Source organism: Vigna angularis, chromosome 3 (genome assembly GCF_016808095.1).
Source record: "Vigna angularis cultivar LongXiaoDou No.4 chromosome 3, ASM1680809v1, whole genome shotgun sequence".
In the NCBI taxonomy this organism is placed as follows: Eukaryota; Viridiplantae; Streptophyta; class Magnoliopsida; order Fabales; family Fabaceae; genus Vigna; species Vigna angularis.
The window spans coordinates 37,011,445-37,038,234 of NC_068972.1; the positions used below are offsets into that span (position 1 = coordinate 37,011,445).

General features: G+C 34.3%; 1 protein-coding gene across 2 annotated transcripts; it reads right to left on the reverse strand.

Annotated features, from left to right (window-relative positions):
• Positions 1 to 1,055: 1,055 nt before the first annotated feature.
• Positions 1,056 to 19,890, reverse strand: LOC108326029 (pyruvate kinase 1, cytosolic). Of its 2 annotated transcripts, XM_017559259.2 has the most exons (17): positions 19,867 to 19,890; positions 19,666 to 19,800; positions 18,452 to 18,548; positions 18,001 to 18,098; positions 9,190 to 9,345; positions 6,911 to 6,988; positions 6,392 to 6,523; positions 5,562 to 5,642; positions 4,471 to 4,542; positions 4,274 to 4,363; positions 3,860 to 4,004; positions 3,378 to 3,466; positions 3,192 to 3,287; positions 2,983 to 3,050; positions 2,711 to 2,810; positions 1,969 to 2,028; positions 1,056 to 1,462 (listed from the first exon to the last, which is right to left on the reverse strand). In XM_017559259.2, exons 2-17 carry the CDS (start codon positions 19,732 to 19,734, stop codon positions 1,310 to 1,312), a joined length of 1,584 nt encoding a protein of 527 aa, XP_017414748.1. In that variant the 5' UTR covers positions 19,735 to 19,800; positions 19,867 to 19,890; the 3' UTR covers positions 1,056 to 1,309. The 2 variants fall into 2 exon arrangements, with proteins under 2 accessions (XP_017414748.1, XP_052730325.1); XM_052874365.1 differs by lacking the exons at positions 18,001 to 18,098; positions 18,452 to 18,548; positions 19,666 to 19,800; positions 19,867 to 19,890 and adding an exon at positions 9,472 to 9,616.
• Positions 19,891 to 26,790: the final 6,900 nt, after the last annotated feature.

Below are 26,790 nucleotides of genomic sequence, written 5' to 3' on the forward strand. Positions count from 1 at the left end.
TGAATGAAGAGTGTGATTTGATGCTGGTCCACAAAATATACTTCATTCTTCACACTCGTGAGCATGAATCGGCTCCAAAAATTGTGAATTTTATGGTCGAGGACTGAAGAAACAAACGTAAAGGGATGCACATTGGATGTTTGCTCTTGAATATCTAATTCACACGGGATGAAACTAACAGAAAATGCAAAAACGGTAAAACACAAAAAACAAAAAACTAAACAAGAACGAAAAGCACAGCATAAATATTCAATTGTAACACCATGATTACGTAATTCACATAACCTAAGTAAGAAAAAAACCTGAAATCGTATTAGGAAATAGAACAGCAAAATGAAGAAAAACTGTTTTTATTCATCGATGTATTTTATTTTAATTAGGATAGTACAAAAGTTTATACGTGCAAAAATAATCTTCGTGTTTGAAGCAAATAAAAAAAAGTTTTCAAATGATTCACATACTCACTCCTTATTTCTTCCTCTAGCTGTGCTCTGTCATAAGTGCCCTATATTCATTTTCTCCTTTCCCAATTTTTTGAGTACTGCCCTTAAATTTATGTGAAAATAAAAATTAAAAATATTGTTCATGCCCATCCATCTTATTGCTCATTGCTCGAGGGTTTAAAATTTCTATTGCTACTGATGATTATTTTCATGGTGATTCAAACCATGTGTAACTCCTTTATGCACTCGAAAATCATGCTATAGTAACCTTTGTAATTCCCCTTCCATCTTCTCTAGTTCTCCTTTACATAAGTTTCTCCATAAATGCTTCAGAAAAAAGAAAGGAAATAAGCTTACCTGTGTATAATCCCAACAGAACTCATCTTAGGCTAGATCATATGATAAAAGATTTATTATCTCCATGATTGCACTTCCCACGGAGAGAATTTAGAGACTTGTAGAAACAGAATTCGAAATGTTGCATGATCAAGTGCAGAGTAGTATATAGTTCAAAACAACAGCCTTTCTGATTTGGCAACTCTGACCAAAATAAAGTCTTGGTGTTGGAAGATTAGATTGACAAGTCGGTAAAAAATATTGCCCATTAGCTAATACATGACAAGCAAAAGGAAGTAGATAGATACTTAAGTGGAACAATTTATACTGACCCAAAATTAACTATGTGGTGTCATGTCATTATCAGTTGGTATGCTTGGAATGGATGATATCCATTCGTCAAGTGCATTTCTTCCAATTGTGATACACATTATTAATGGACCTTTCAAGTGTTTTTATTATTACAGCATACAACAGAAAATGCTAAAACAAAGAAACCTTATAATGCAACCTTGAAAATGGTCCATGTGTTAATCGTCAAGCTCAATAATCTTCACAACTGAGGAATCGCCAACTTTCTGGCAAACAACAACTCGATCATGTGGCTTTATGATACCAAAAGCCTTGCCATGGTCTAAAGCAACCTTCAAAATTGATTCATTTGTTCCACTATTAGACTCGGCCTGTACCCAAAAGACATGCTTTCATGTTAAAAAGTTAATGACCACAAATATACTTCAGTAATACCATATAAAAACTAAACTTTGACAGTTTTGTAATGGCTAACCCCAAAATAGATAGAATAAAGGAATATTCAAATCTAAACTAGAATGTCACCCGAGATCACAGTAGTCCTAGAATATTGCTTTTGATGAGGGAAATTAAAAACGTCGGTATCGTACCAAGTTTCATTATAAGAAATAAACTAAGAATTAAGGTATAAACAGTAGTAATTTGGAAACTGGTGATTAGATGTTGAGGCCTAGGAATACTTGCAGTTGGACTAGTATTTTACTTGCTATTCTGAATTGGGGATTAAGTTAGGTTTGATTATAGAAATTATTTAATTGATTTAGGCACATTCAGTTTTAAGATTTTAAGTATTAGACAATCCGAGGTTTTCAGATCTACATTGGTTCCCATTCCCCATTTTACATTACTAAATCAATTGACGTCAAATAATTCTTACTGGGTGTCGTGGATCTGCCAGCATAGGGAAAAGACCTCTCACAATAAGTGATTGTCTTGCCTGCCATAGAATCATAAAAGGAAAGAGCAAGAACACATTAGTTTCAAAGCAGAATGTTATAATACAAGTCAAGGAAAGAATGAAAACAATCAGTCAGTTTAAATCAAGATTAAAAAATCACAGAAAAATAACATTTTTTCTCCATTTTCCCTATCAAATCAAGTTTTTTACATTTGTAAAATGGCTGCCTCTTTTCACGGAAATAATACAAACAAGAAAAGTTTGTATCTGCTACGGACTATCCACAAAGTTTCAAGGCACTGCTTGTGTGATTATTCGATACACCAAAATGAAGGCACACCATAGTGCTTCAAAGAGAAATTAAAGAATGCACAAAAGGCAAAGACAACATACAACACACGAGAATTGATCACTTACAAAATCATTATTCCACTGTACATAAAACTAAAGTTATCAACGTACAAAAGCTGATACAACTGGGGGAAAAAATGCATGAATAATTTTAGTCAGTAGTCTACTAGGAGCTAATTCCATCAGGTAAGCTCCACTACAGAAGAATATATACAAAGCACCAGGCTTAAAAAGTATATACCAATGCCTAAAAGACTGAGCTGACTCAAGGAACCGAATCATGCTGCTCTGACTTAATAACAGAAGGCCAGCTTCACGAATCATGTGAATATTTCATGAAACAAATTATATCCATTTATCAATTAAATACCTCAAAAGCTCCAGTGAAAGTCCATCTAAGTTGATTTGTTTTTAGTTGAGGAATGACAACAGATATCACAGGCATGGTTGGACGGTACTTGGCAATCAGCCTACAAATTTACACAATAATAGATAACTCAAATGATTTGTTAGCAAGATATCAAAAGTGCAGCATAATTAATTACTAATAAACAAGAAATGCACAAACATTTGAATTCATAACCAAAGCATGAGAAAGTTCTTAAAATAATAAGAGGCGAGTAAAGAAAAATTGAAATGAACCTTGCAGCCCTTCCGGATGAAGTAAAGCAAATAATAACAGAAGCCTTAACCTTGATGGCTGCCCGAACCTGCATGTTGACACAAGGAAATTATTCCCAAATATGTATTTTACTTATGAAAAAAAATTTAAGCAAGTGAGTAACGTAATGGCAGCGAGGGGAAAAATTAAAACTACCCTAGATAAATTTTAGTGAAAAAGACAAGAGTACCGCAGAGGAAGTTATTGATTCCAAATGAGTCATTGGCTCACCCACAAATTTGACAGCCTTCTTGAAATAAATATCTTGATTATAAACTTTCTCTGCCTGCAAAGAGGATTTGGTTAAAAAGGTATCATACTCTGTGTTTGAGGCCTAACTTAGTGTATGGTTTAAAGAATACATTCTAGTTCCCACCTCGGCACAAATTTTTCCAACAGTGGAAATAGTCTCCACAGGATATAATCCCCGCAAAGTCTCTGCCCCTAGAACAATTGCATCACTGCCTACACCGTAAAATGGAAAAACAAAGTAAGATACAACCATTAATAAACACCATGAAGGTGGAAGAAGTATTAACAAATAATCAGAAGCAAGTAGTGAATCTAATGCTAGTGACTAGATAATTCATAAATCCGTAAAATGGGTAAAAGAGAAAACATTTAGAGATGATAAAACCATGGATTAGCACCACAAATTTGAAGGAGTATTAATAAAATGCTGCATATCATCTATTTAGGTTGTAGTGCTTAGGATTGCAACCTGTATATTGATGCAATAGCATTCTTTCCTTTTTTTTATTTATAAAAAAAAATAGCAGCATGCAGTGCAGCCGATGCTTTAAATCCATCAAAATCAAAACTTGACAAAATCAACTATATCAAGAAAATAAAACATACCATCTAAGACTGCATTGGCAACATCAGTTGCTTCAGCACGAGTAGGTCTTAGGTTATCAGTCATAGTGTCCACAACACGTGTGACAACAGCTGGTTTTCCAGCCATGTTACATTTGTAAATAGCCGCCTTTTGGAATAAAAACACCTGCCAAATACATATAGATACATGCAAGATTTGGGAAAATTATTATATTATGCAGGTCACATTTTTATGAGTATAACTGAGATGTGTGGTCCATTGGGGAGTTGTCAACAAGTTCAATACTAGGTAGTAAGAAAAAACTGCTATAAATAGCCATATGCAGACACATGTTGAAAAAAAACCAAACAAATGGAAACAATATCATAATACTACTATCTACTTATAAATGATACATAAACGTTGGATTCTTCTGTCCAGAATTAGAAGCAAACCTTCTCAGGTGGAAGATCTATCCCCAAATTTCCACGTGAGAGGATGATACCGTCAGCTTCTCTCAATATCTCATCAAAATGAGTCAATCCCTGTTACAATTTACAGACAAAAAAATCAATATAAAGCACACACACCAACAATCTTGCATTACTGCTTTCATTTGTAATAAGGTTCTAAAAGATTTGAAGTTTCTCACCTCTATATTTTCAATCTTTGCAAAGATTTGTGTTTGTTTGAGGTCACCTAATTTAGAGAGAAACTCACGGGCCTGCCAAATAACAAATAGTAAAATTTCATTACATTGTTTTGAGGAAAACTACAATAAAGAAAATGACTTACTAAATCAACAACACTGTACAAGTACAATAAAACAAATTTAGAAGTTAAAAGTAAATCACATCAGATAAATAAGTAAATTACTCTCCCTCTGGCATTGACCATAAAGGCCCCAATTTTTTTAAAAAAAATAGTCAATGCTGTTGAGTATTTTTGGAAAAATAAATTGTAAGTCCATAACTAATATCTAAACAGTTGTTATGGCAAGAAATTTGTTAAAAAATGGTTGGTTATAATTGAATGTACAAATAATCAGTGAGTTTTTCTCAGTCCATGAATTTGAATATGTTGAGATGTATTGTGAAGAGAAAAATAATAATCTCTCAGTGTATCTATTACAACAGAGGAGCATGTATATATGTGTGTCTCAAATGCAAAGAAGATACAAAGAGAGATGGGACGAGGCCCATATATTTAGTTACATTTAATAGTGTTTGTGTGCCTCTGTGTGTGTATATAAAGGTGAGTAAAATTATGGTTACAGTCTATGTTCCTTAAACTAAAGCTAGGTACACCCAGAAACAGCTTTATGTAGTTGTACAGTACTATAACAAACAATTTTAACATTTATATATAACATTCATCAGTCAAATGCCATTCCGACCATTTATTTTTAGCCTTGTGTATGCTGCGAAAGGGGAAGAGTACATTTTGTGTAGTTCAATCCTCAATTTTCAAATGTTTGAAAATTAAAATGAACATTCCATTCAGCTCTCTGAGTCTAGAGAAGGCTAGGAATAGAAATTGATACAAGAAGATCGTAAGCATCACTAGAATTCGTCATATGCTAGATAGCATTTTTGAGTGACTGATTTAGTCGTAACATTTTCCATTAATTCAAGTTTTGAACGTGTTTTCATGAAAGAGTGAAGTCTTTGTAGCAATCAATATATGAGGAAAAAGGAAAAATACATAATTAATAGGATGAAACCTATCAGCAATAACCCTTACATGGCGAACATCTTCAGCATGCCTGGTGAATGATAATGAGAGGAAGTCTATATTGTTTTGAACACCCCAAGTGCTTATTACCTGAGTTAGCGAGTGACATGACAAGATTAGCAGTACTGTAAGAATCTAACAATAAACATTGTAACGTATATCATGATAGTCTTGTGGTTGGTGTAGACAACATAGTTGATCGCACGCGCTGTTTAGACATTAAAAGCCTGATTGTTTTGCCGAAAAAAACAGATTTCAACAGTAAATAAAGCTGTGTGATCAATTTACAAGATGAAGAAAATCAGTTTTCTGCGGAATATAGAATTGATTTTGAAACAGCTGAAGTTTTTTTTTTAAATCCAAAGTGAAAATAATTTATTTAGGCTGCAGGACCCACAAATTTTTTAAAAACATACCCATATTTACACATCTAAGGTGATTCTACTTTATCTAGACAAAATCAACACTTTAAAACTCACTTTTAGAATATAATTGCCTAACACGATTTTTTTAGAATCAACTTCACAAACCAATTCTTTCAAAATCAATTTGACCGAAACCTAAAGAAAACCAATCCAGATTGTTTTGGATTCTTAAATAAGTAAAACTTTCCTCACAAATTAACAGGAATTAGTCCTCTTTCGGAAAGAAAAATTATATAACCACTGCTAAAATAAGCTATAATTTCAACAAAAATAATTCCAATTTCATCCCTAAAATATACTCATGAATATAGATTAAAAATTGAAAATTACATTCTTAAGCACAAAAGTAGAAAAGAAATTTGACCATATAATGTGCATCTCATTACTTTATGCACACAAATTTCTTATAGTTACCTCCTTATCCTTATTGGTTAGAGTGGGAAGATCAATACGAATTTGTGAGACGTGTAAAGTATACAGTGACCCAGCAAGAGTAGCAGAATTTTTTATGACACATGTGACATCATCACCATTCACTTCGCTGACCTGCATTACAAAATAAAAACTAATTCACATAGTATATTAATGGGTTTGTACTATTGGAACTAGTACATGACATAATTATTAGTTTAGCCATAGATAGGAGTATAAGTGTAGTAATACATCACATCAAGAAACAGGTTTTCTTATTATAATAATAACATCTTTTTTTTAAATCAAGATAAGAATGTTATTGCATCACTATACAACCTGTATCATTCATATGCAGTATTCCTGATATAATAATTATAAGAAAATATCAACCTATTATCATGTTATTTAAAGTTTCCTTTCCCTATCTAAACCCTATAATAACAAAATTACCAAAATAGTCAGAAAAAACTATTTGCAGAAGCATTGAAGATAGAACTAATCCATCCAGGATTGCATTACCTCAAGCCACACTGAGGTTGTTTCACTTCCAGTAAACAGGTATTGACCAATAAAAATAGTATCACCCTTCTTCACAGCCTGCAAAATTGTAGATACCAACAACATGAGAAATAAGAAACTAAATTTGAAAAACCACAAATTGTTATTATATAAGAATTTTAAAGTAAAATGGTCAAGATTAGAGCTACTGGAATTGTTATAATTCCTTAATTAATAATACAAAATTACGATTAACATTATATTACTCAGCATGTCTCTTATAGACACCTAAAGTAACAAAATAAAATCATTAATTACGGACGTAGAGCCTATCGGTAAATTTCAAATCTACTTGCAGACTCTCTGTTATTGGGATCTTTAGGCAAATAACAGCCTGTCTAGGAAAGAAAACAGAAAGTGCTGCCATAAGTTCAGAAATTCCCTCCAGTTTTACAATTAATTCTCTCTTGCATATCTCAGAAGAGTACTAGTTTCCCTTCATATGGTCTTTTTAAATCAATATGCATGCTTCTGAGCATATTTTACAATGTCCTTGAAAATTTATAAAATATCGCATTATAAAGGAAAATCAGCCATTAAAATGCAGGCTCTTGTCCCCTATTCAGTTTTCTTATTCCTTTTGCCAAAGTACCAATATCAATGCTGCCTCTTGAGATCCATATGCCCCACCTTAATTGCAATCCTTCAACAAAATTTAATCTAAAGCATATCTGAATATTTTCCGTGGCCATCAAGGACCTACATGCATCAAGCATCAAGAAATTATGGCTTTCGGTGACCACATGCATAAACGTATATTAGTGTAAATTTTGGAGTAAAATTGTAAAATATTTTTTTTATAAGCAAAAATTAGAAAGTAGCAGAATAATTAGGAAAAATTGAACACAACCTAGAAGCCAGAAAAAAAGCTCTACCTAACCAAGATAGAAGTAACATGGTAAAACAGAAATTGCTTAATATATATATACATATGTATGCATACATACATACATGTATGTATGGATACATACATACATGTATGTATGGATACATACATACATGTATGTATGGATACATACATACATGTATGTATGGATACATACATACATGTATGTATGGATACATACATACATACATATGTATATATATATATACCTATATATATATACATACATATATATATAGAGGTATGTATATATATATATATATACCTATATATATACATACCTATATACATACATATATATATATATATATAGAGAGAGGTATGTATGTATAACATGCCAATGTCTCTAAATGTCACAAAGATGTGAGGTGAACAATTTGATCCCAAATGAACAGATGCAGCAACCGACAAAAAAGATAACAGAATATCTTTCTATCAAATACACCAGATAACTACATATGAGAACAGGACTAAAGCCTTTTAATATCTTTGCCAGAATCAAATCCTGTAAAATTAACACATAGGGAGCTGCTTGAGATTCTTTGGCAAGCCCAATTTTCACCAAAAATACCAAAAAGATTATCTATAAAAGGGAAACTTCTGAGCAAGGCATAAACTAGTGAGAATTAGTTTCAGAACTCAGTCTTCACAATTCACAATCAAGAGGTGAAGGTGTTATAGGCCTTCGAATTAGAAAGTAATCCATATTAATTATGCTTATACAATGAATTTTACATCAGAGATCAAATGGATTTCCAAATAAACTTATCCAAAGGGAAAAATCCATTACTTAGAGGAACCTCTCATACCAGTAATAGTTTTTTTATTATTATGAAGTGAGAAAATACAAAATAGAATTTGCATGAAAATGAGACCAAGGTATCAAGAGAATAAATCTGTTTGTCTGGATTAGAAGAAAGATGGATTGAAATCTAGCAACACCGTAAGTGACTACAAGGAACTATGCATCATCAACTTTTCCTTTTTTAAAGTGGTGATCAATCTCTAAAATTTAGGTTCTAACAATGAATTAGATTTGTAGCAATGATAATAGTAGTTCACTATTGTACAAGACTTTCATAGTATTTTTGAAGAAATTCCAAGCTCATTGAGCATCCATTGGAACAAAGGTCTTCTTACTTCTCCAAGTAACCAAGTAACTACTTTAATAACATGGATGAAAGACCAAGATACCACAAGTAAACAGCTGGATAAAAATTCAGATGAAGACAACATGCACTTGACTACTATTACAATACACATGTATGCAAACCTCAAAAAGATTCAACATAAATATAATGCCCCTTCTCCCTTCAGAAACATTTGTTAAAACTTAAAGATACACATTGCCGACCTTTGAAAGCCCATTAAAATTTAAAGGCAAAAGATTTGAAGCAGCTTCTTTGTTCTGATCAGGAGTTAAGACAACCGATGTGTCAGCCTGAAGGGAAATTGGGTGCTCAGTTTTGTTGACAACTTGTAGTTCTGGACCCACAGTATCTAGCATAACCTGGAGTTAGAAAAAACTGCATATTTATTTTAACATAAAATAACCTTCAGATAGTTTTTTTGCATTTTGAAAGCATATTGAAGCATAAATGTTAAGGAATTAATATCAGTTACTTTTATGATATACCATAATTCATCTTATCTATGTCATGTTGAAGGAGTAATGGTTACGGTAATCTTAGTTTCCTTGTCCAGACTTTTACATTAGATACCTATAAATGAACAGAGTGAATGTTTACAAGGCTTCAGACTGTATTAGACAATAGTCAAAATTTTGAGCCATACAAGTTGATAATAGTTAAAAAAAGTATTAACGCATGGTAGCTTATACAAATAACATGCACCCAACTAGCAATAATCTATTTTATATTACTATTCAAGGCTACACGAGGATGATAATATTGAGGAATAGGTCAGAGGAGAAAAACACAAAATGGAAGTGGTGTGACTGTAATTAAAACATTCTTTTTAGGGAATTTGATGTTTTGCCTGTAGAGTGTAACGTATTATGTTTTACAAGTGTTAGATGTTAAGTTGTGTGTTTCTGTTAATTGGGCTTAGCCCATTCTGTATTTAGGGTTTAACCCTTATCTTACATTATAAATAAACTACCCTATGTGTATGCTAAACACATAAGGGAGATTTCTCCTAATCTTCTTCATTATATTTAACATGGTATCTAGAGCACAGAAATAGTTCCAGTCAACTCCACGGTCTCCGGCACCCATCACTGCCGCCGTTGTCGCCGCCGCCGCCGTCGTCGACGTCGCCGGAGTTCCAGAATCGACCGGTGACCACACCATCGGAAGCGTCTCGGCCGGACGACCACCGTCGTACAAAGATCGCGACGAACGGACCTCTCACGCGCCTCCACGCGCCGCCGCAAGAGTCGTCGTTGCCGCCGCGCGTGCCGACGCGTCGCCGGAGCTTTTCGCCGCCGATCAGCACCGCCGTGATCGCCTCCTCGCCCTCTTTCTGGATCTGTGGTCGTTGCATCAATCGGAGCATTTTGAATTTTTAGGGTTTCTCCCTCTCCATGGCTGCCCAACTTGATGATCGGAGTCGGTCTCGCCAACCAAGTAACGGACGTCCAAAATGTGACCACTGTGGCAAGCTAGGCCACAAAATTGATAGATGTTATGCACTTCATGGACGTCCTCTTCGACCTATAGCAATGGCTAATTCTGATCCACCTCCCCGATCACCGTCTGCAGACCATCCTACTTCATCAAATACTATAAATAACCCTTTACTCTTTCAGGAATTTCTCAGATGGTATGAGGATCGTCAGCACTCTAGTTCCACTACATCTGCGTCTGTTACACGCATAGGTACTCCTTTTGTCGGTCTGACTCACTCTCTCGGATCTTGGGTCCTTGACTCAGGTGCCACCGATCATATCACTGGAACAAGTCCTTGTTTTCTTCCTTGTCATGTCCGGTTAATTTACCCTCGGTAACGATGGCTGATGGGTATCGAGTCTCATCTCATGGTATTGGTATTGTTCATATTTTTCCGTCCATATCCATTGATAATGTACTTTATGTCCCTGGGTCTCCTTTTAACTTATTGTCCGTAAGTCGTCTAACTCGTTTCCTTAATTGTGTTATTTCATTTACCAAAGATTCTGTTTGGTTGCAGGACCGGAGTTCGAAACACATGATTGGCACAGGATGTGAGTCTCATGGCCTATATCATCTCAGCCCTTCTCCACATGCTGGCGTAATCATGGAGTCACCATCCCTTCTTCATGCTCAGTTAGGTCATCCCAGTCTTGCCAAACTGCAGCAACTTGTTCCGAGTCTGTCCAAATTATCAAGTTTGTCGTGTGAGTCTTGTCAGTTAGGTAAACATACTCGTAGTTCCTTTCCTCGTAGTGTTTCACAACGAGCGTCATCCCCCTTTTCATTGGTACATTCTGATATTTGGGGGCCTAGTCGTGTTAAGTCAACTTTAGGATTTCAGTATTTTGTTACCTTTATTGATGACTATTCCAGATGTACTTGGTTGTTTCTCATGAAGAATCGTTCTGAGTTGTTTTCTATTTTTCAAACTTTTTTCAATGAAATAAACACTCAGTTTGGGGTTTCTATTCGCACTTTACATAGTGATAATGGCCGTGAATACCTTTCTCAACAGTTTAAACATTTTATGGCTTCTCATGGCATTCTTCACCAAACCTCATGTGCTTATACCCCTCAACAAAATGGGGTGGCTGAGCGCAAGAATAGACACCTTATTGAAACAACTTGTACCCTTCTCATTCATGGTCAAGTACCCTCACGTTTTTGGGGTGATGCTGTTCTCACGGCATGTTATCTTATCAACCACATGTCATCTTCCGTCCTAGCAAACAAAATCCCTCATTCTATATTATTTCCTCAAGACCCTCTACATCCATTACCCCTTAGAGTTTTTGGGTCTACATGTTTTGTTCATGATTTTAGTCTTGGTCTTGATAAGTTATCTCCTAGGTCTCACAAATGTGTCTTCTTAGGATTTCCACGGTCACAAAAGGGCTATAAGTGTTTTTCCCCTTCCCTCAATCGTCATTTTATCTCTGCTGATGTCACTTTTGATGAATCTTCTTTTTACTTTACACATTTATCTTCTAGTTCTGTACCTCTCCCTGTTACTGTTGATATTCCTCTTATCTGTGATCCTCCTGGTGATGCTCCACCCATTTTGTCTCCTTCTTTAGACTCTCATTCACCACAGGATCGTCCTTCACCACCACCCCTTCAGGTTTATAGTCGCCGCAATTGTCTCCCTCATGACTCACTTCCAGTGCCGCCTCTTGTGTCTCCTCCGGCTCCAGCAACTGAGTCTGACTTGCCTATTGCCCTCCGTAAAGGTATACGCTCTACCCGTAACCCTTCCCCCCATTATACTGTTCTTAGTTACCACAGATTATCTCCATCTTTTTACACTTGTCTCTCATCCATTTCTTCTGTGTCAATTCCTAAATCTGTGGGTGATGCCTTAAGTCATCCTGGTTGGCGTCAAGCTATGCTAAATGAATTAAGTGTTTTACAGAAAAGTGGAACTTGGGAGCTTGTCCAATTACCATCTGGAAAGTCTGTTGTTGGTTGCAGGTGGGTGTATGCTATCAAGGTTGGCCCTGATGGCACAATTGATCGTCTGAAAGCTCGACTGGTTGCCAAAGGCTACACACAGATTTTTGGTTTGGATTATGGTGATACTTTTTCTCCAGTGGCAAAAATGACCTCTGTTCGCCTATTCATTGCCATGGCCGCTCTTCGACAATGGCCTCTTTACCAACTTGATGTCAAAAATGTTTTCCTAAATGGTGATTTGCATGAAGAAATTTATATGGAGCAACCGCCTGGCTTTGTTGCTCAGGGGGAGTCATCTGGATTGGTATGTCGTCTTCGCAAATCCTTATATGGCCTAAAACAATCTCCTCGGGCCTGGTTTGGTAAATTCAGCTGTGTTGTTCAACAATTTGGTATGTCTCGCAGTGAAGCGGATCATTCAGTGTTCTATCGCCACTCAAGTGCTGGATGTATTTACTTAATAGTGTATGTTGATGATATTGTTCTCACAGGAAGTGACTATCTCGACATCTCTCAGATGAAACAACACCTTTGTCATCATTTTCAAACCAAAGATCTTGGCAAACTCCGGTATTTTTTGGGTATTGAAGTAGCACAATCCAATGATGGTATTGTCATATCTCAGAGGAAGTATGCGTTAGACATCTTGGAGGAAACAGGGTTAATGAACTGTAAATCTGTTGAGACACCTATGGACCCTAATATCAAACTCTTACCAAATCAGGGGGAGCCTTTCTCAGATCCTGAACGGTACAGAAGATTAGTTGGTAAATTAAACTATCTTACTGTTACGCGTCCTGACATTTCCTTCGCAGTTAATGTGGTGAGTCAATTTCTAAACTCCCCATGTGAAGACCATTGGGATGCAGTTGTTCGCATACTGAAGTATATTAAAAGATCACCTGGAAAAGGTTTGCTATATGGCCCTAACAACGATACAAAAATCGTTTGCTATTCAGATGCTGATTGGGCTGGTTCCCCTTCTGATAGGAGGTCTACTTCTGGATATTGTGTCTCTATTGGTGGCAACCTGATATCTTGGAAAAGTAAGAAGCAAAGTGTTGTGGCAAGGTCCAGCGCAGAAGCAGAATATAGAGCTATGGCATCTGCTACTTGCGAGCTTGTGTGGCTTAAACAATTACTTAATGAATTGAAATTTGGAGATGCCACTCACATGACACTTATATGTGATAATCAAGCTGCTCTTCATATTAGCTCTAACCCTGTCTTCCATGAGAGAACCAAGCACATTGAAGTTGATTGTCATTTTATTAGAGAAAAAATCATATCCGGAGATATCAAGACTGAGTTCGTTAACTCAAGCAACCAGTTGGCAGACATATTCACTAAGTCCTTACGAGGACCTAGAATTGACTATCTTTGTAACAAGCTTGGAACATATGATTTATATGCTCCAGCTTGAGGGGGAGTGTTAGATGTTAAGTTGTGTGTTTCTGTTAATTAGGCTTAGCCCATTTTGTATTTAGGGTTTAACCCTTATCTTACATTATAAATAAACTACCCTATGTGTATGCTAAACACATAAGGGAGATTTCTCCTAATCTTCTTCATTATATTTAACAACAAGTAAAAACAAAATCACTAAGGGTCCATTTAATTTGTTAAAATAAAAAGTACAATAGAAAACAAAAATACTTGTGCCACGTTTTTGAATAAAAAAATAGAGTAAGAATGGCACAAAAAGAAAAGGCGAAGGACAGGAGAAAAAATTAAAATTGTTACTCATTAAAGGGACAAAGTTTTTTTCCAATGCATATCACTCCTTAAAACTGGTTTTCTTTCAAATGTAATTGTCTTTCCCACAATCCCCTTCTGCATGTTTAGTTTTCCATTTGTGAGGCACCAAACAGAAGTTCACACTTTCCAAAGGTGAAAATTGAGAAGCAAGTATATTGGTGTGCTGGAAAAAACGTGGGTTACATAAACCCCAATGTTTTCCCAAACACACTGTTTGTGCTCTATCCCTCACCAAGCCTCTTAACTGCTCCACCAAGTTTAAGTGCCCCGTTGATATCTAAGAAAATACCACGAGCCATTTTCATCCAACATGGGTTAGCAACCAAGTTGTCATAACTTGTTCCAGTTATTCCTAGTTCTTCCTTTTGCTCCTCAAATTCAACTTTCTACCAAAAACTTATTGATAGTCACTCATAAAGGTTGACAAACTTTCCTTCAGATTGTTAATGAGGAGATTGTATTAAAGTACTCATAAATTTAAGCTTTCTTTAAATATCAAAAGGAATTGGTCTACACTTTTTTAGTAATGCATAAATTCTTAAACATTATATTAAATATAAAAAGATAATTGACAAAAACTATGTCAATTATTAGAGTATAAAAAGGACTGAATAATAAGTATTAAAATAATTTAAAATTTCAAAAAATTACCTTGTTCTTTTTTTTACATAAATTTAAGCTTTTTTTACATAAATTTAAGCTTTATTTAAATATCAAAAGGAATTGGTCTACACTTTTTTAGTAATGCATAAATTTTTAAATATTATATTAAATATAAAAAGATAATTGACAATAACTATGTGAATTATTAGAGTATAAAAAGGACTGAATAATAAGTATTAAAATAATTTAAAATTTCAAAAAGTTACCTTGTTCTTTTTTTTACATGTAAAACAAATATTATACAATGGAAAAGGGTACTATAGCAAAACTTGTATTGTTTCGTCCAGTATCCATACGATCACACAACACAAAATACAAAACTGTTTCGCATTGTGCATCAACCATCAAACAGAAAACATGATAAAAAGTTGTCTTCTAGATGAATTATCTCACAGAGTGCATCAAACACACCCTAAGTGTGTGATAGACCCTGGTTAGTTTACAAGAGGAGGGAGAGAACTAGATGACTTAACTGTCTTAACGGTTAAGTGGTTGTTAGTAAGTGGGCGGAAAAAGCTAGTATTATAAATACCTCTATTAGAAAAGGGTAGAGGACTTTTGATGATTGTAAGATACATAACAGGTTCTAGGAACTCTGTTGAGAGAGGTTATGCTCTCGTGACATTCATTGTACATTGAGATTACTTGTGAATAACAGCATTCTTTAATTCTTTCTGGTGTTGTGTGTGTGAGAGTGCATTGTGGGTGGGTTTCCTAATTAGAAACCTAACATTTTGGTCCGACCTGCCAGATCCGAGACGAGGTGCGAGAGAATTAACATGGAGGGAAGGGTTGACGGAAGATTCAATGTGATGGAGGGACGGTTGGAGACGGTAGAACTTGCAGTTGACGGGATTAAGGTGGAGACGGGAGCGCTATGCCAAGATACAATTGCGATTCGTCAAGAATTGAAGGAAATCATGAGGATGTTGGGAGGACGACGGCACCAAACGGAGGATAGTCAATCTTCGGTCAATGCAAATGCACAGCAAGACGAGAACGAGGGGGGAGGAAGAATCAAGAAACACAAGCACCCTCCGAATTGGAGGAAGAGGGTCGAATTGCCCACATTTGAAGGTCCGGATCCACTCAATTGGATCAACCGAGCCGATCGTTTCTTTTACCTACAAGGGGTAGAGGAAGATGACGAGAAATTGCAGCTGGCATACATAAGTATGGAGGGTAGTACCGAGTATTGGTTCCGCTTCTGGAAGGAGAAGGCCAAGAACCGGTCTTGGGCGGGGCTGAAGGAAGCACTGGTAGCGCAATTTGGGGAAAGAAGCAGGGGAACCATTTTTGAAAGGTTGACCACAATCAAGCAGACTGGGACGCATGGGGGAGAAAGATATACCAAAGACATCCTTTAGAACACATTTGGCGCATTATGAATTTGTGGTAATGCCATTTGGCTTGACCAATGCCCCATCGACCTTTCAAAGCGCCATGAACGAGTTGCTGCAACCTTACATAAGGAAATTTGTCTTAGTCTTCTTTGACGATATTTTGGTTTACAGTCAAACATGGGTTGAGCATATGAAACATGTAGGGATGGTGCTGGGGAGGTTGGAGGAGAATTGATGGGTCGCCAATCAAAAGAAGAGCGAATTTGGAATAGTCCAGATTGGATACTTAGGCCACTTGATCTCAGAGAAGGGGGTTTTACACTAGATCGAGACATTTTATCATGTTTTTTGTTTCTCTAGGTTACCATACTTTCTCCAAGAAACACATAACACCCAGAGGTAGACTTCGTGCTGATAACAAAACATGAATAGTCTGCATCAATATGTATTCCCATGATCAAAGTGTCTTCTTTAACAGCAACTTCTTTCTTGTACATATGTTCAAGTATTGAAGAATTTGGTCAATTGCTCACATGTTTCTTTCTCTTTGATCATCCATATACTAACTAATCATGCTAACTGCATAAGCAATGTTTGTTGCCTTGTGCAATAAATAAGTTTTCCAATCTCTAACATTGGATCTTTTCTACGAATAACTCTTCCCTTCCAATTTTATGATTATGTTCAATAGGAACTCCAAATGTTATACATCCCAGCTTACTTATTTCTTTGAAAAGATCAAGTACATATTTTCTTTGAGAGATGAAAATCCTTCTTTTAGAATAAGCAACCTCTATTCCAAGGAGATACGTGACTTTTTTCAGGTCTGTCATTCCAAATTGAGCTGCCAATTTGTCCTTTAAAGTCAATTTCTTTGTTTTATCATCTCCTGCTATAAATATATCATCTACATAGACCAATAGTATAGTGAGAACCTGTAAGGGAGTGCTTTATGAATAAAGAATGGTCTCCTTGGATTTGCTTGTATCCTAAGGAAATCATTGTTTCTATAAATCTTTCAAAGCATACTCTTAGAGATTGCTTCTTTAGGAGGCATACCTTGTTCCTCTACAATGAGTTTTAAATCCTAGAGGAATATCCATGTACACTCCTTCTATAGCGTGATGGAGAAATACCTTCTTCACATCCAACTAGTGTAAGTCCAAACCAAAATGACAATGAGTATGAGATAGCAGTGTTCTCTCTAATGCTTAAATGTGTTAGTAGATCTCCAAGAAGAGGGACCACTTTAGAAGAGAGATAGTCAAGAAGATAGCCCATTAGAGCTTGAGTGATTACTTAAATTTAAATAAACAAACAAAAAAATAACACATCTACCACACAAAGTTTTCTATTGATAGCAGTCCTTAGATTTTCCAAAGTCTCTTGGTGGTATTCTGGATTACCCCATGTAAGGGAGTGCTTTATGAATAAAGAATGGTCTCCTTGGCTTTGCTTGTATCCTAAGGAAATCATCGTTTCCAAAAATCTTTCAAAGCATACTCTTAGAGATTGCTTCTTTATGAGGCATACCTTGTTCCTTTACTGTGAGTTTTAAATCCTAGAGGAATATCCATGTACACTCCTCCTATGGCGTGATGGAGAAATACCTTCTTCACATCCAACTAGTTTAAGTCCCAACCAAAATGACAATGAGTATGTGATGGTAGTGTTCTCTTTAATGCTTAAATGTGTTAGTAGATCTCCAAGAAGAGGGACCACTTTAGAAGAGAGACACAGTCAAGAAGATAGCCCATTAGAGCTTGGGTGATTACTTAACATTTAAATAAACAAACAAAAAAATAACACGTTTACCGCACAGAGTTTTCTAGTGCTTTTGATAGCAGTCCTTAGATTTTCCAACGTCTCTTGGTGGTATTCTGGATCACCCCATGAAAAATCAAACCTTGCCACTAGTACATTGTAAGAAAAGAAGAATAAGACAAGTCAAGACCGATTGAAAACTCAAGCTTGTCAACTATCACAGTAGATACATAAGGGAAGCTGCAAACCATAAAGAAGCCACAAAAATGCTCCTAGATTCTTACTCGTGAGAATAGTTAAAGATTTGGAAAAATAAGAAAGGCCTTCTAATTCCAAAATAGTTTATTTTATAAAACAAAGCTATCCAATTTCATGTTTTCTTACTACAATGACTAGAAAGACAAAATAACCAAGTAGTCCCTTATCTATCATACAACAAATATTTGCAGTCAATTGTTAAATAAAGATCACAAACAATCAAAGGTTGCATTTGGGAAAATACCGGACATTCCTGCCTCAAGACATTGGGAAATCACATCAACTGATCGTGACTTTGGGCCAAGTGTGCCAACAATCTTTGTCATAGCTGGAAAGAAACTCTGCAGAGTGCATTTCAACAACCACTTAGTCAAAATTCAAATTGTCTAAGAGCAAAATTATCTAGGATAGGCTAACAATGTCGTTAGTTTCACACTTCAACACCAAAATAATAAACAAATCTGAAAAAACAACTACATAACCCACTAGCTCCAAACCTCAAACCTAGAGTGCAACATGAAAGCTTAAGATCACAACCTTGTGAGAAATTTTTTAGTACTTCCGTAGAACCTGCACTATTGTTCTGACACTACTTTTAATTTGACCCATTTTTCTAACTTTTATTTCAAAAGAAAATTAAAATGTGAAAAAAAAAAGTACACCTTATCAACACTTTAATGATAGAAGCACAAACACAATACATAAATTAAAAGTTTTTTCCAATTTTGCAAAATGTGAAAAGCACAATACACACCTTCACCTCAACTCGAGCTAGAGCAACACCACATAATGTTGCCAAATAAAAAGGAGTTAAAAAAGCGAATTTCCCAATCGACACCATTGAAAAAAAAATTCTCAGAGACCGAATTCGAACTCTACTCCGACCATGAAAACAAGTCTTCTCCGATCTACTAACTTAAAATTCGAATTCTAAAAGGAAGATGCAAACAAGAGAAAACTCTGAAAACGCTTTAAACATCTTCATTCTCAGTTAAAGACAGTGATCAATTAGAAGTTGACTACTTAACTTTGTTTCACAAAAACAGTTTTCAAAATAAAAAAAAACCGAGATCTGAAACATGCAGTCCCTAAGAAAACCATTTTCAGTTTCCCAAAAAATCTAAAAACTAAAGGCCGCTTACCCAGGCTTTCATTCGGCATTTCCATTTTCTGTCTTCACCTTTTAATTACAAAAATGTCAATTTCCTTCGTGTGTTCAAATATTTCAAAGATTCACAAATGAAACACCAACAAAACTCGTTTCCGACCGCTAAATTAAAAACTACCAAGCAAACAAAGCATCAAGAAATGCAACCCCAAAACAACAGGCACACAAGGAAAACGGTTATTATCGCGTTCTTTTTTTCCATCACAAAGCTCGAAAATTGAAAATAACACAAAATTAACAAAATTGAAAACAGAGAGAGAGAGAGAGAGAGAGAGAGAGGAGATGCTGACAGGCTTGGATGGCTCGAGGATGGAAGCCATTCTGATGGGTTCCTCGAGGATCAACGGACTGGACTGCATTTTGGTGAAAACTGAAGGGGTCAACTTCGGTGAAGAAGAGCAGAGATTCCGATAGTGTGCGTGAGACTGAGTGACACAAAAAGCATCAAAAAATGATATGAATGCGAAAGAAAAGAAAAGGAAGAGACCAACCACGAAAGTAGCGCAAACAGATCGTGTCCGTACGAGCGTGGGACCCGTGTACTTTTTTTTTCTCAACCTTACTATTTGAGTATATTTATTTTGGGTTCGTAAAATTTGTACCACACAAATTTATCCACATTAAAAATATTGCATTTTTAAAACATCTTTCTCGATCATTTTATCCCAGTATATTTTCAATAATTAGTTTCCAAAGTAATTTTAATAGTTTTAAATTAAACGTAGATATAATATCCAAAAAATATTAAAAATTATCATATAATAATATAATAAAACAGTTATTAGAAATAGAATTAATTTTACAATTATCATAAAATAACTATAAAGGTTTAAACTATACAATATTTCTATACTATTACAAAACTAAATATATAATCGAACAATCATTACAAGCTTAGAACTATAATCGAACTGTTAATACAGAACCATGCTCAGTTCTAGTACCGAACTGTCCTAATCTAAACTGCAGGATCCTCGTTATCCAATGTCTACTCTAACAAACACATGTCTCCCTCTATTCACACCCACAAGTTGATCATTGCAAAGAAGAATTTTCGAACGAAAAGGATAGCAAAAGAAGGATAAGCTAGTGTAATTTAATTAATCATACAAATAAAGCAAATACATAATCTTATAACCATTAAACACTCAAAGTTATGAAATCACCAACCACACAAACATGCAATTACCAAACACTTGACTTTGACCATTCGAATTGTATAAATTATCTAGTTCTAAGGATTTGTGCATTGGTGTGATGAAGTAACTGGAAACTCCATCAACCATCACACCAGGTTAGTCCTATAAACGCCCTCTTGCCTTACAGGCACTTTGGACTCAAACCTCCTGCTATTCTCACCACATGACTCATCGCACTCTACTTGAGCATGGATGATCATCTAGAATGTCAGGATAAATCCCAGCAAAACTCCGTCCATTTATACAGTAAACCACAAAAACAATCACCACTATGTAACCTCTCCTTGAGGATAATAGTAATACCTCTATCAATCATACTTTTACTAAACACTCTGTCTATGTTGGAGACCGAACGATTTCTAACTTCCCAAAGAACAGGACCGAACGGTCCATAATAGATAAGACTGAAGAATTGACCGAGCGCTATTAAAAATTGTTCACTAGAATAGAGACCGAATACTACCACCAGACCAAGTACTAAGCTTAGACCGAATACTAAAAACTCAAACCAAACACTTAGTGTAAGATGAAGCGTCCTTCACTATCCACATAACAGGACCGAACGGTCCATACTAAGTAAGGAGGAGGAAGTGGTCGAACACTATTAAGGACCAACCCCCAGGGAAAGACCAAGCACTAATAAAGGTACAAGCACTACCAAGACAAGTACTCACCTAAAGTCGAACACCCTTTAGCTTAGATCGAACACCTAATGCTTAGGTCAACACTGAGAATTTATAACAAATGTTAATCATCACTTATCACTACTAAGAGACCGAACGGTACAACAGTATGACCGATCGGTCATTAACCATTAAGAACCATAAGAAGTCAAACGCAGTTAAAACCAAACACTTGAGTAAAATCGCACAGTCAACTAATGACTCTCAGCGATCGACATAATTCTACAAAATATTGCATAGTTATGTTCAACACCTATCCTTAACCAAAACACAACATTCTTACCAACTTCTATATTTTTCCAAACTTGTATTATACTCCCTTCCCTAACCAAGTTTACTGACCCAGAATAGAAAATCCACACAAATCGATCACTATACAGAAGATTTCAACCGTTTCCCAGGTTTCAGCCATATACAGAGTTTCAAACACAATTAAATCTAACATCCACTTATTCATTCATGCAAACGTCCAAACAAAAATTCCCAACACATAAAAACATAATTAAATTTCTAACTTCTTTTACCTCGAATAATTCAAACAATTCTACACCTCCACAGTCTTGCCTAACCCGCAAGTAACTTCTAAGGTAGCCTATAATTTCTGATCGGTGAAAAGGAACCAGCCAGAGAATTATGTCGGAACAATCGGTACCGTTATAGAGTCGCACAGCAGAATAAAATATAGATAGCGGAAAGCGTGTAACGATCACAAATTTTGAGGACGAGATAATCGATTATTACCTTGGTAATCAATTATTTACGTTAATTTCTGAAAAACACAAATTTGGTCCAAATTTTCAACTTAAGACACATCTAACATTCATAAATTATTTCAAGGCTCAAAAAAAATACCATGATACCATAGAGTCTTCTTTTCCTTTTGAAAAATTAACCTGCAAAACAAAACAATAGAGTTTTGGTCCCCATAATCTCATTTGGGTCCTTTGAGGTTAGAGACAATTTACTTTATAACAGGATTCCAAGCATATTTTCCATTTGGAACATCAAAATGTTTAATTCTACATTTGTTTGAAGAGTGCCCATTTTTCATACAATAAAAGCATGTGACAACATTTGGGTTTCTATAAGATACAGTTCCTTTTTCAACCCATACCCTACGGGTTCTTTTAATTTTTTTTTACTTTTAAAAACACTTTTGTTTTTATAAACCTTTCTAACAGTTATAGGCATTTCAACATTATTATTTCCAGTTGTAACTTCAAGAAGATTTTCAAGAATATCAATATCAAGCATATGATTCTTACATGAAAGACATTCAACAGGATGTTCAACATTTGAAGACTCTTTCATTTCCAAGTTGCAAATTTTATTTCTCAAACTTACTTCCTCATCTAATGTCTTCTCATATTTAATTCACAATTCTTTAAATTCCTTTTTCAAATTTTTATTAGCAACATTCAATTTTTCAGATTCATCAAGCAATTCAAGAAAAGCTTTTTGCAAATCAAATTCACTAGATTCAGAATTAGAACAACTTACTTGGCTTGCAGTGTCATCAACATTAGCTGTCAAACATAAGTTTACTTCTTCAACAGAATCACTTGAACTAGAGGTGGTTGATGCATTATCCTCCAAGGCAATGTGAACCTTCTTCTTCTTGTGAATTTTCTTTTCTTTTCTTTCTTTACTTCTTTTGTTGCTTGAACAATAAGCTTTCACATGGTCTCTTTCACCACATCCATAACATCTGAAGCTTGAAGAGGAACCTTGATAGTCATTCTTTTCCTTCAAGATTTTGCTTTCAGATGATTTATCGTTGGCCATCAAACATATATTTTCTTGCTCATTAGAATTGCTTGAGCTTGAGGAGTTTGATATAGAGCATGAATTTGAACAAGTCAAATTAGCCACATTCGATACTTCATCATGATTGACTCTTAAAAATTCCCATATTTCCTTAGCACTTTCATAAACAGATACTTTGAAGAAATCATCAAGGGTTAGTGCAGATAAAATTATGTTCCTAGCCTTAACATCATATTGTGTCATTCTATTTTCATCCATAGTCCACTGTAAAAATGGTTTTTCTACCTTCATATCATTTACAAAAATAGTGGGAACAATTGGTCCATTCATAATAACTTCCCAAATACCCCTGTCAATAGACTCCAAAAATATTTGCATTCTAATTTTCCAAAACGCATAATTTTCCCCCGTAAACAAAGGAGGTTTATCAATAGAAGCACCCTCAGCATAAACTTGGTTATGACCGCCCATTTTCGAAAAATTTGAAAAACTATCAAAGCAAGCTCTAATACCAATTGTCGGAACAATTGGTATAGAGTCGCACAGCGGAATAAAATATAGATAGCGGAAAGCGTGTAACGATCACAACACAAGTTAAAAATTTTATCGAACAGTTGATGTGCTAAGAGTTTAGGGATCAAGAAAATCAACACAGAATTTTTATCCTGGTTCGAATCAAAAGATTCTACGTCCAGTCGTTAATCACTATAAATAGTGATTAACCTTTTTTCACTAAAATATGGTTAAAATAAGCAAAGAATAGAAAACACCTTCCTTCGACAAACGAACGGAAGAACCTGCTCAGCCAATTTGAAAAGAACCGCTCCGACCTTTGACACACAAAACGCGAGCTTCTCCTATTCACAAGACCAGACAAGAACGCTCTATCACTTTAAGAACTTCCTCAGACAAACTGTATTCTCAAAATGGCATAGATCCTTTTCACTCACAAAGAGCTTCCCTTAGGCACAAAGCTCTAATACTCTCAATTGAAAAGTTACTTTCTAAGAGTTGTGAAGACCTCTATTTATAAGCCTAGTTTCGTGCAGGGTTAAAAACTGAAAAGGCATCTCCCAACTGCCACTGATAATCAATTATCATAAGGGATAATCGATTATTTGTGTCCGTTATGGGGTTTTCAAAAGAGTGATAATCTCCCAACTGCCACTGATAATCGATTATCATAAGTGATAATCGATTATTTGTGTCCGTTATGGGGTTTTCAAAAGAGTAATAATCGATTATCTTGAGCAATAATCGATTATTCCAGAGACTTGGACAGAATTAAATGAAACTGTGATAATCGATTATTCTGTGTAATAATCGATTATTTGCGCAAGCAACTCTCTTCTAAACTGGCTCGTGATAATCGATTATTCCTTTTGATAATCGATTATTTGTGCAATGACTCACTAAATACGAAAGCTTCTAAGAGTTTTTACATCATTACATTTTATCTTATACATTTGTTTCTACAAAATGCGTTCAACAAAAGATGCATTTAGAGTCTTCAATTCTTCAACTTTTATCATCATCAAAATTTCACAGTAGCTTCAAGATACCAATGCTCCTCATTGGTAACAAATTAAAGACAGAAAAACAGTGCTTGCATGTAACCGAAAATGTAGAAACCCCAAAGGACGAAGGAATTGAACTTACCAACTCCAAAATAGCAACTTGATCGGTGAAAAGAGAAGCTCTTGACACCAGGAAAGCTAAGACACTGCCTGATTGATGATCAAATGAAGAAAATAGTGAGAATTTCTAGAGAAAATTTGTAGAGGGAAGGAGAAAAAAAGAAAACTCAGAAATTTGGAGAGAAGAAGTGCATACAAAAAATGACACAATTTTGAAAAGTTCCTTTATATACTAGTGTCTTGATTCTTATAATTAACATGTGATTATAGTAGAGACGTATTTTAAAAAAACGTAATGTTTTGAAAAAAACATCTTTCTTTATTTTTCGTTATTATTTTCTTGATTTAAACAATTTTATTTTTCACCTTTTCCTTTTCCGTTCAATTATTCATTTTTTTTTTAATTTCTAATTTACCCTCCATTCCAAACACAAATATGTTTGACATGATAAAAAAGATAGGTTAATATGTTTTTGGCAAGAAGAAATGTTTAGTTTAGCAGACTGACCTATTTAAATGTATTTGTAACGTAATTCAAAATGTAAATTAATTTTATACTTTATATTTATATATATATATATATATATATATATATATATATATATATATATACACCTATATACCTGCCAAATAAATCCATATGATCAAAAAATAATTATTAGAAACACTCACAAGATTATATATCTCCAAATCCCTATGAATTACTACCAACCTTGCCAAATATATATTAGCATCATTAATCTTAATTTAATAAAAAAAACTAAAAATATAAAAATCACATCAAATAATAAAATGTTATTGAATCAATTGTTATAAATAAATAATTAACAAAAAGAAAAGTTTTCAACCTAAAACAAATACAATAAATAACTACATATAAAATCTAAAATTTCAAATATCTAGATAATACATATATTTTATTATATATTTTTATATGTCTAATTACAATATTTGTTTTAATTCTAATTCCAAAAAATGAAAGTGTTTTATACAATATACACTACAAAAATCTCCAATTTTAATAGGAATTATTTTTAACATTACTGGAGGTTATAACTCCAAAAAATACATTTCCAGGGATTACAAGAACAATTGGAAAAACCACCGTCACAAATATTACATGCGGTTTTAAGCATAAACCCAAAATTTATTCAGATTTCCAAATTCACCGAAAAATCCACCTCCTAAAATTGATTATTTTTATAGTGATAGTTTGTGATAAAAACAAAAAGAAAATAATATCATAGTGTATCATTCATTAAAAATATGAAAATCACTCTAAAGTCATATTTACTAATTAGTTGACTCTATTATAGAAAAAAAATCTTGTAATTATTTTAAAAAAGTTTATTTTACATAATGAAAAAATTTACTCTTTTCTTAACGTTTATTGATAATTTTTTCAATTGTAATTTTTTCTAGTCATTTCCAATATGGAAATATATTTAATAGTAAATTGAATTAACTGACCTAATTATATATATATATGATTAAATGATAAATATTTAGTTATTAATTTTATCTCTTATTTATTTTATTTATGTTTTAGATATTTTTATCTATGTCTAAAAGTTTATAAATAAATATGATTTCTATAAAAAAAAATATTTACTCAATTATCTCATTTTTTATAATTGTTATCAAAAATATGTAATAGGACTTATACATTTACATATTGGCTTTTACATTATAATAAGGAAGGTAGGTTTTACTTCCTTCATTCCTACAATTTTTTCCCACACTCCTCAAATTTTAAAAATTAAAAATTTTATCAAATTTTTATCTTTTGTAAGAGTGACTTTCAAATTATATGTTTTGAAAGTTTTTTGGGATAATTTATTTTGGAATTTATGAAATTTATAGAATAAAATTTTTCGAATGAAATATTATGAAACACAAAATGAATTTCGGAACAAGATTTTTGGAATAAAATTTCCAGAATAAACTTTTTGGAACATTTATATATTTTTTAAACAAATTTTTCACAATGAACCTTCCAGAAAAAGATTTTCAAAACACGTTAATTATGGAAAAAACTATCAGAACAAGCTTTGTTTTTATCTCTTATTCTTTATCTGAACTTGATGAGAATTATTTTTAAGTTGAGCGAATTTTGGACTTAGCTAGTT

Bases quoted from the DNA above. Each gene is read 5' to 3' on its own strand.
- LOC108326029 (XM_017559259.2), bottom strand. From the start codon at position 19,734: ATGCAGTCCAGTCCGTTGATCCTCGAGGAACCCATCAGAATGGCTTCC. The intron at 5,643-6,391 runs GTAACTATAAGA...TCGCTAACTCAG, and splicing joins TAACCAATAAGGATAAGGAG to GTAATAAGCACTTGGGGTGT. The intron at 3,467-3,859 runs GTATGTTTTATT...TTTACGGTGTAG, and splicing joins TGCCAATGCAGTCTTAGATG to GCAGTGATGCAATTGTTCTA.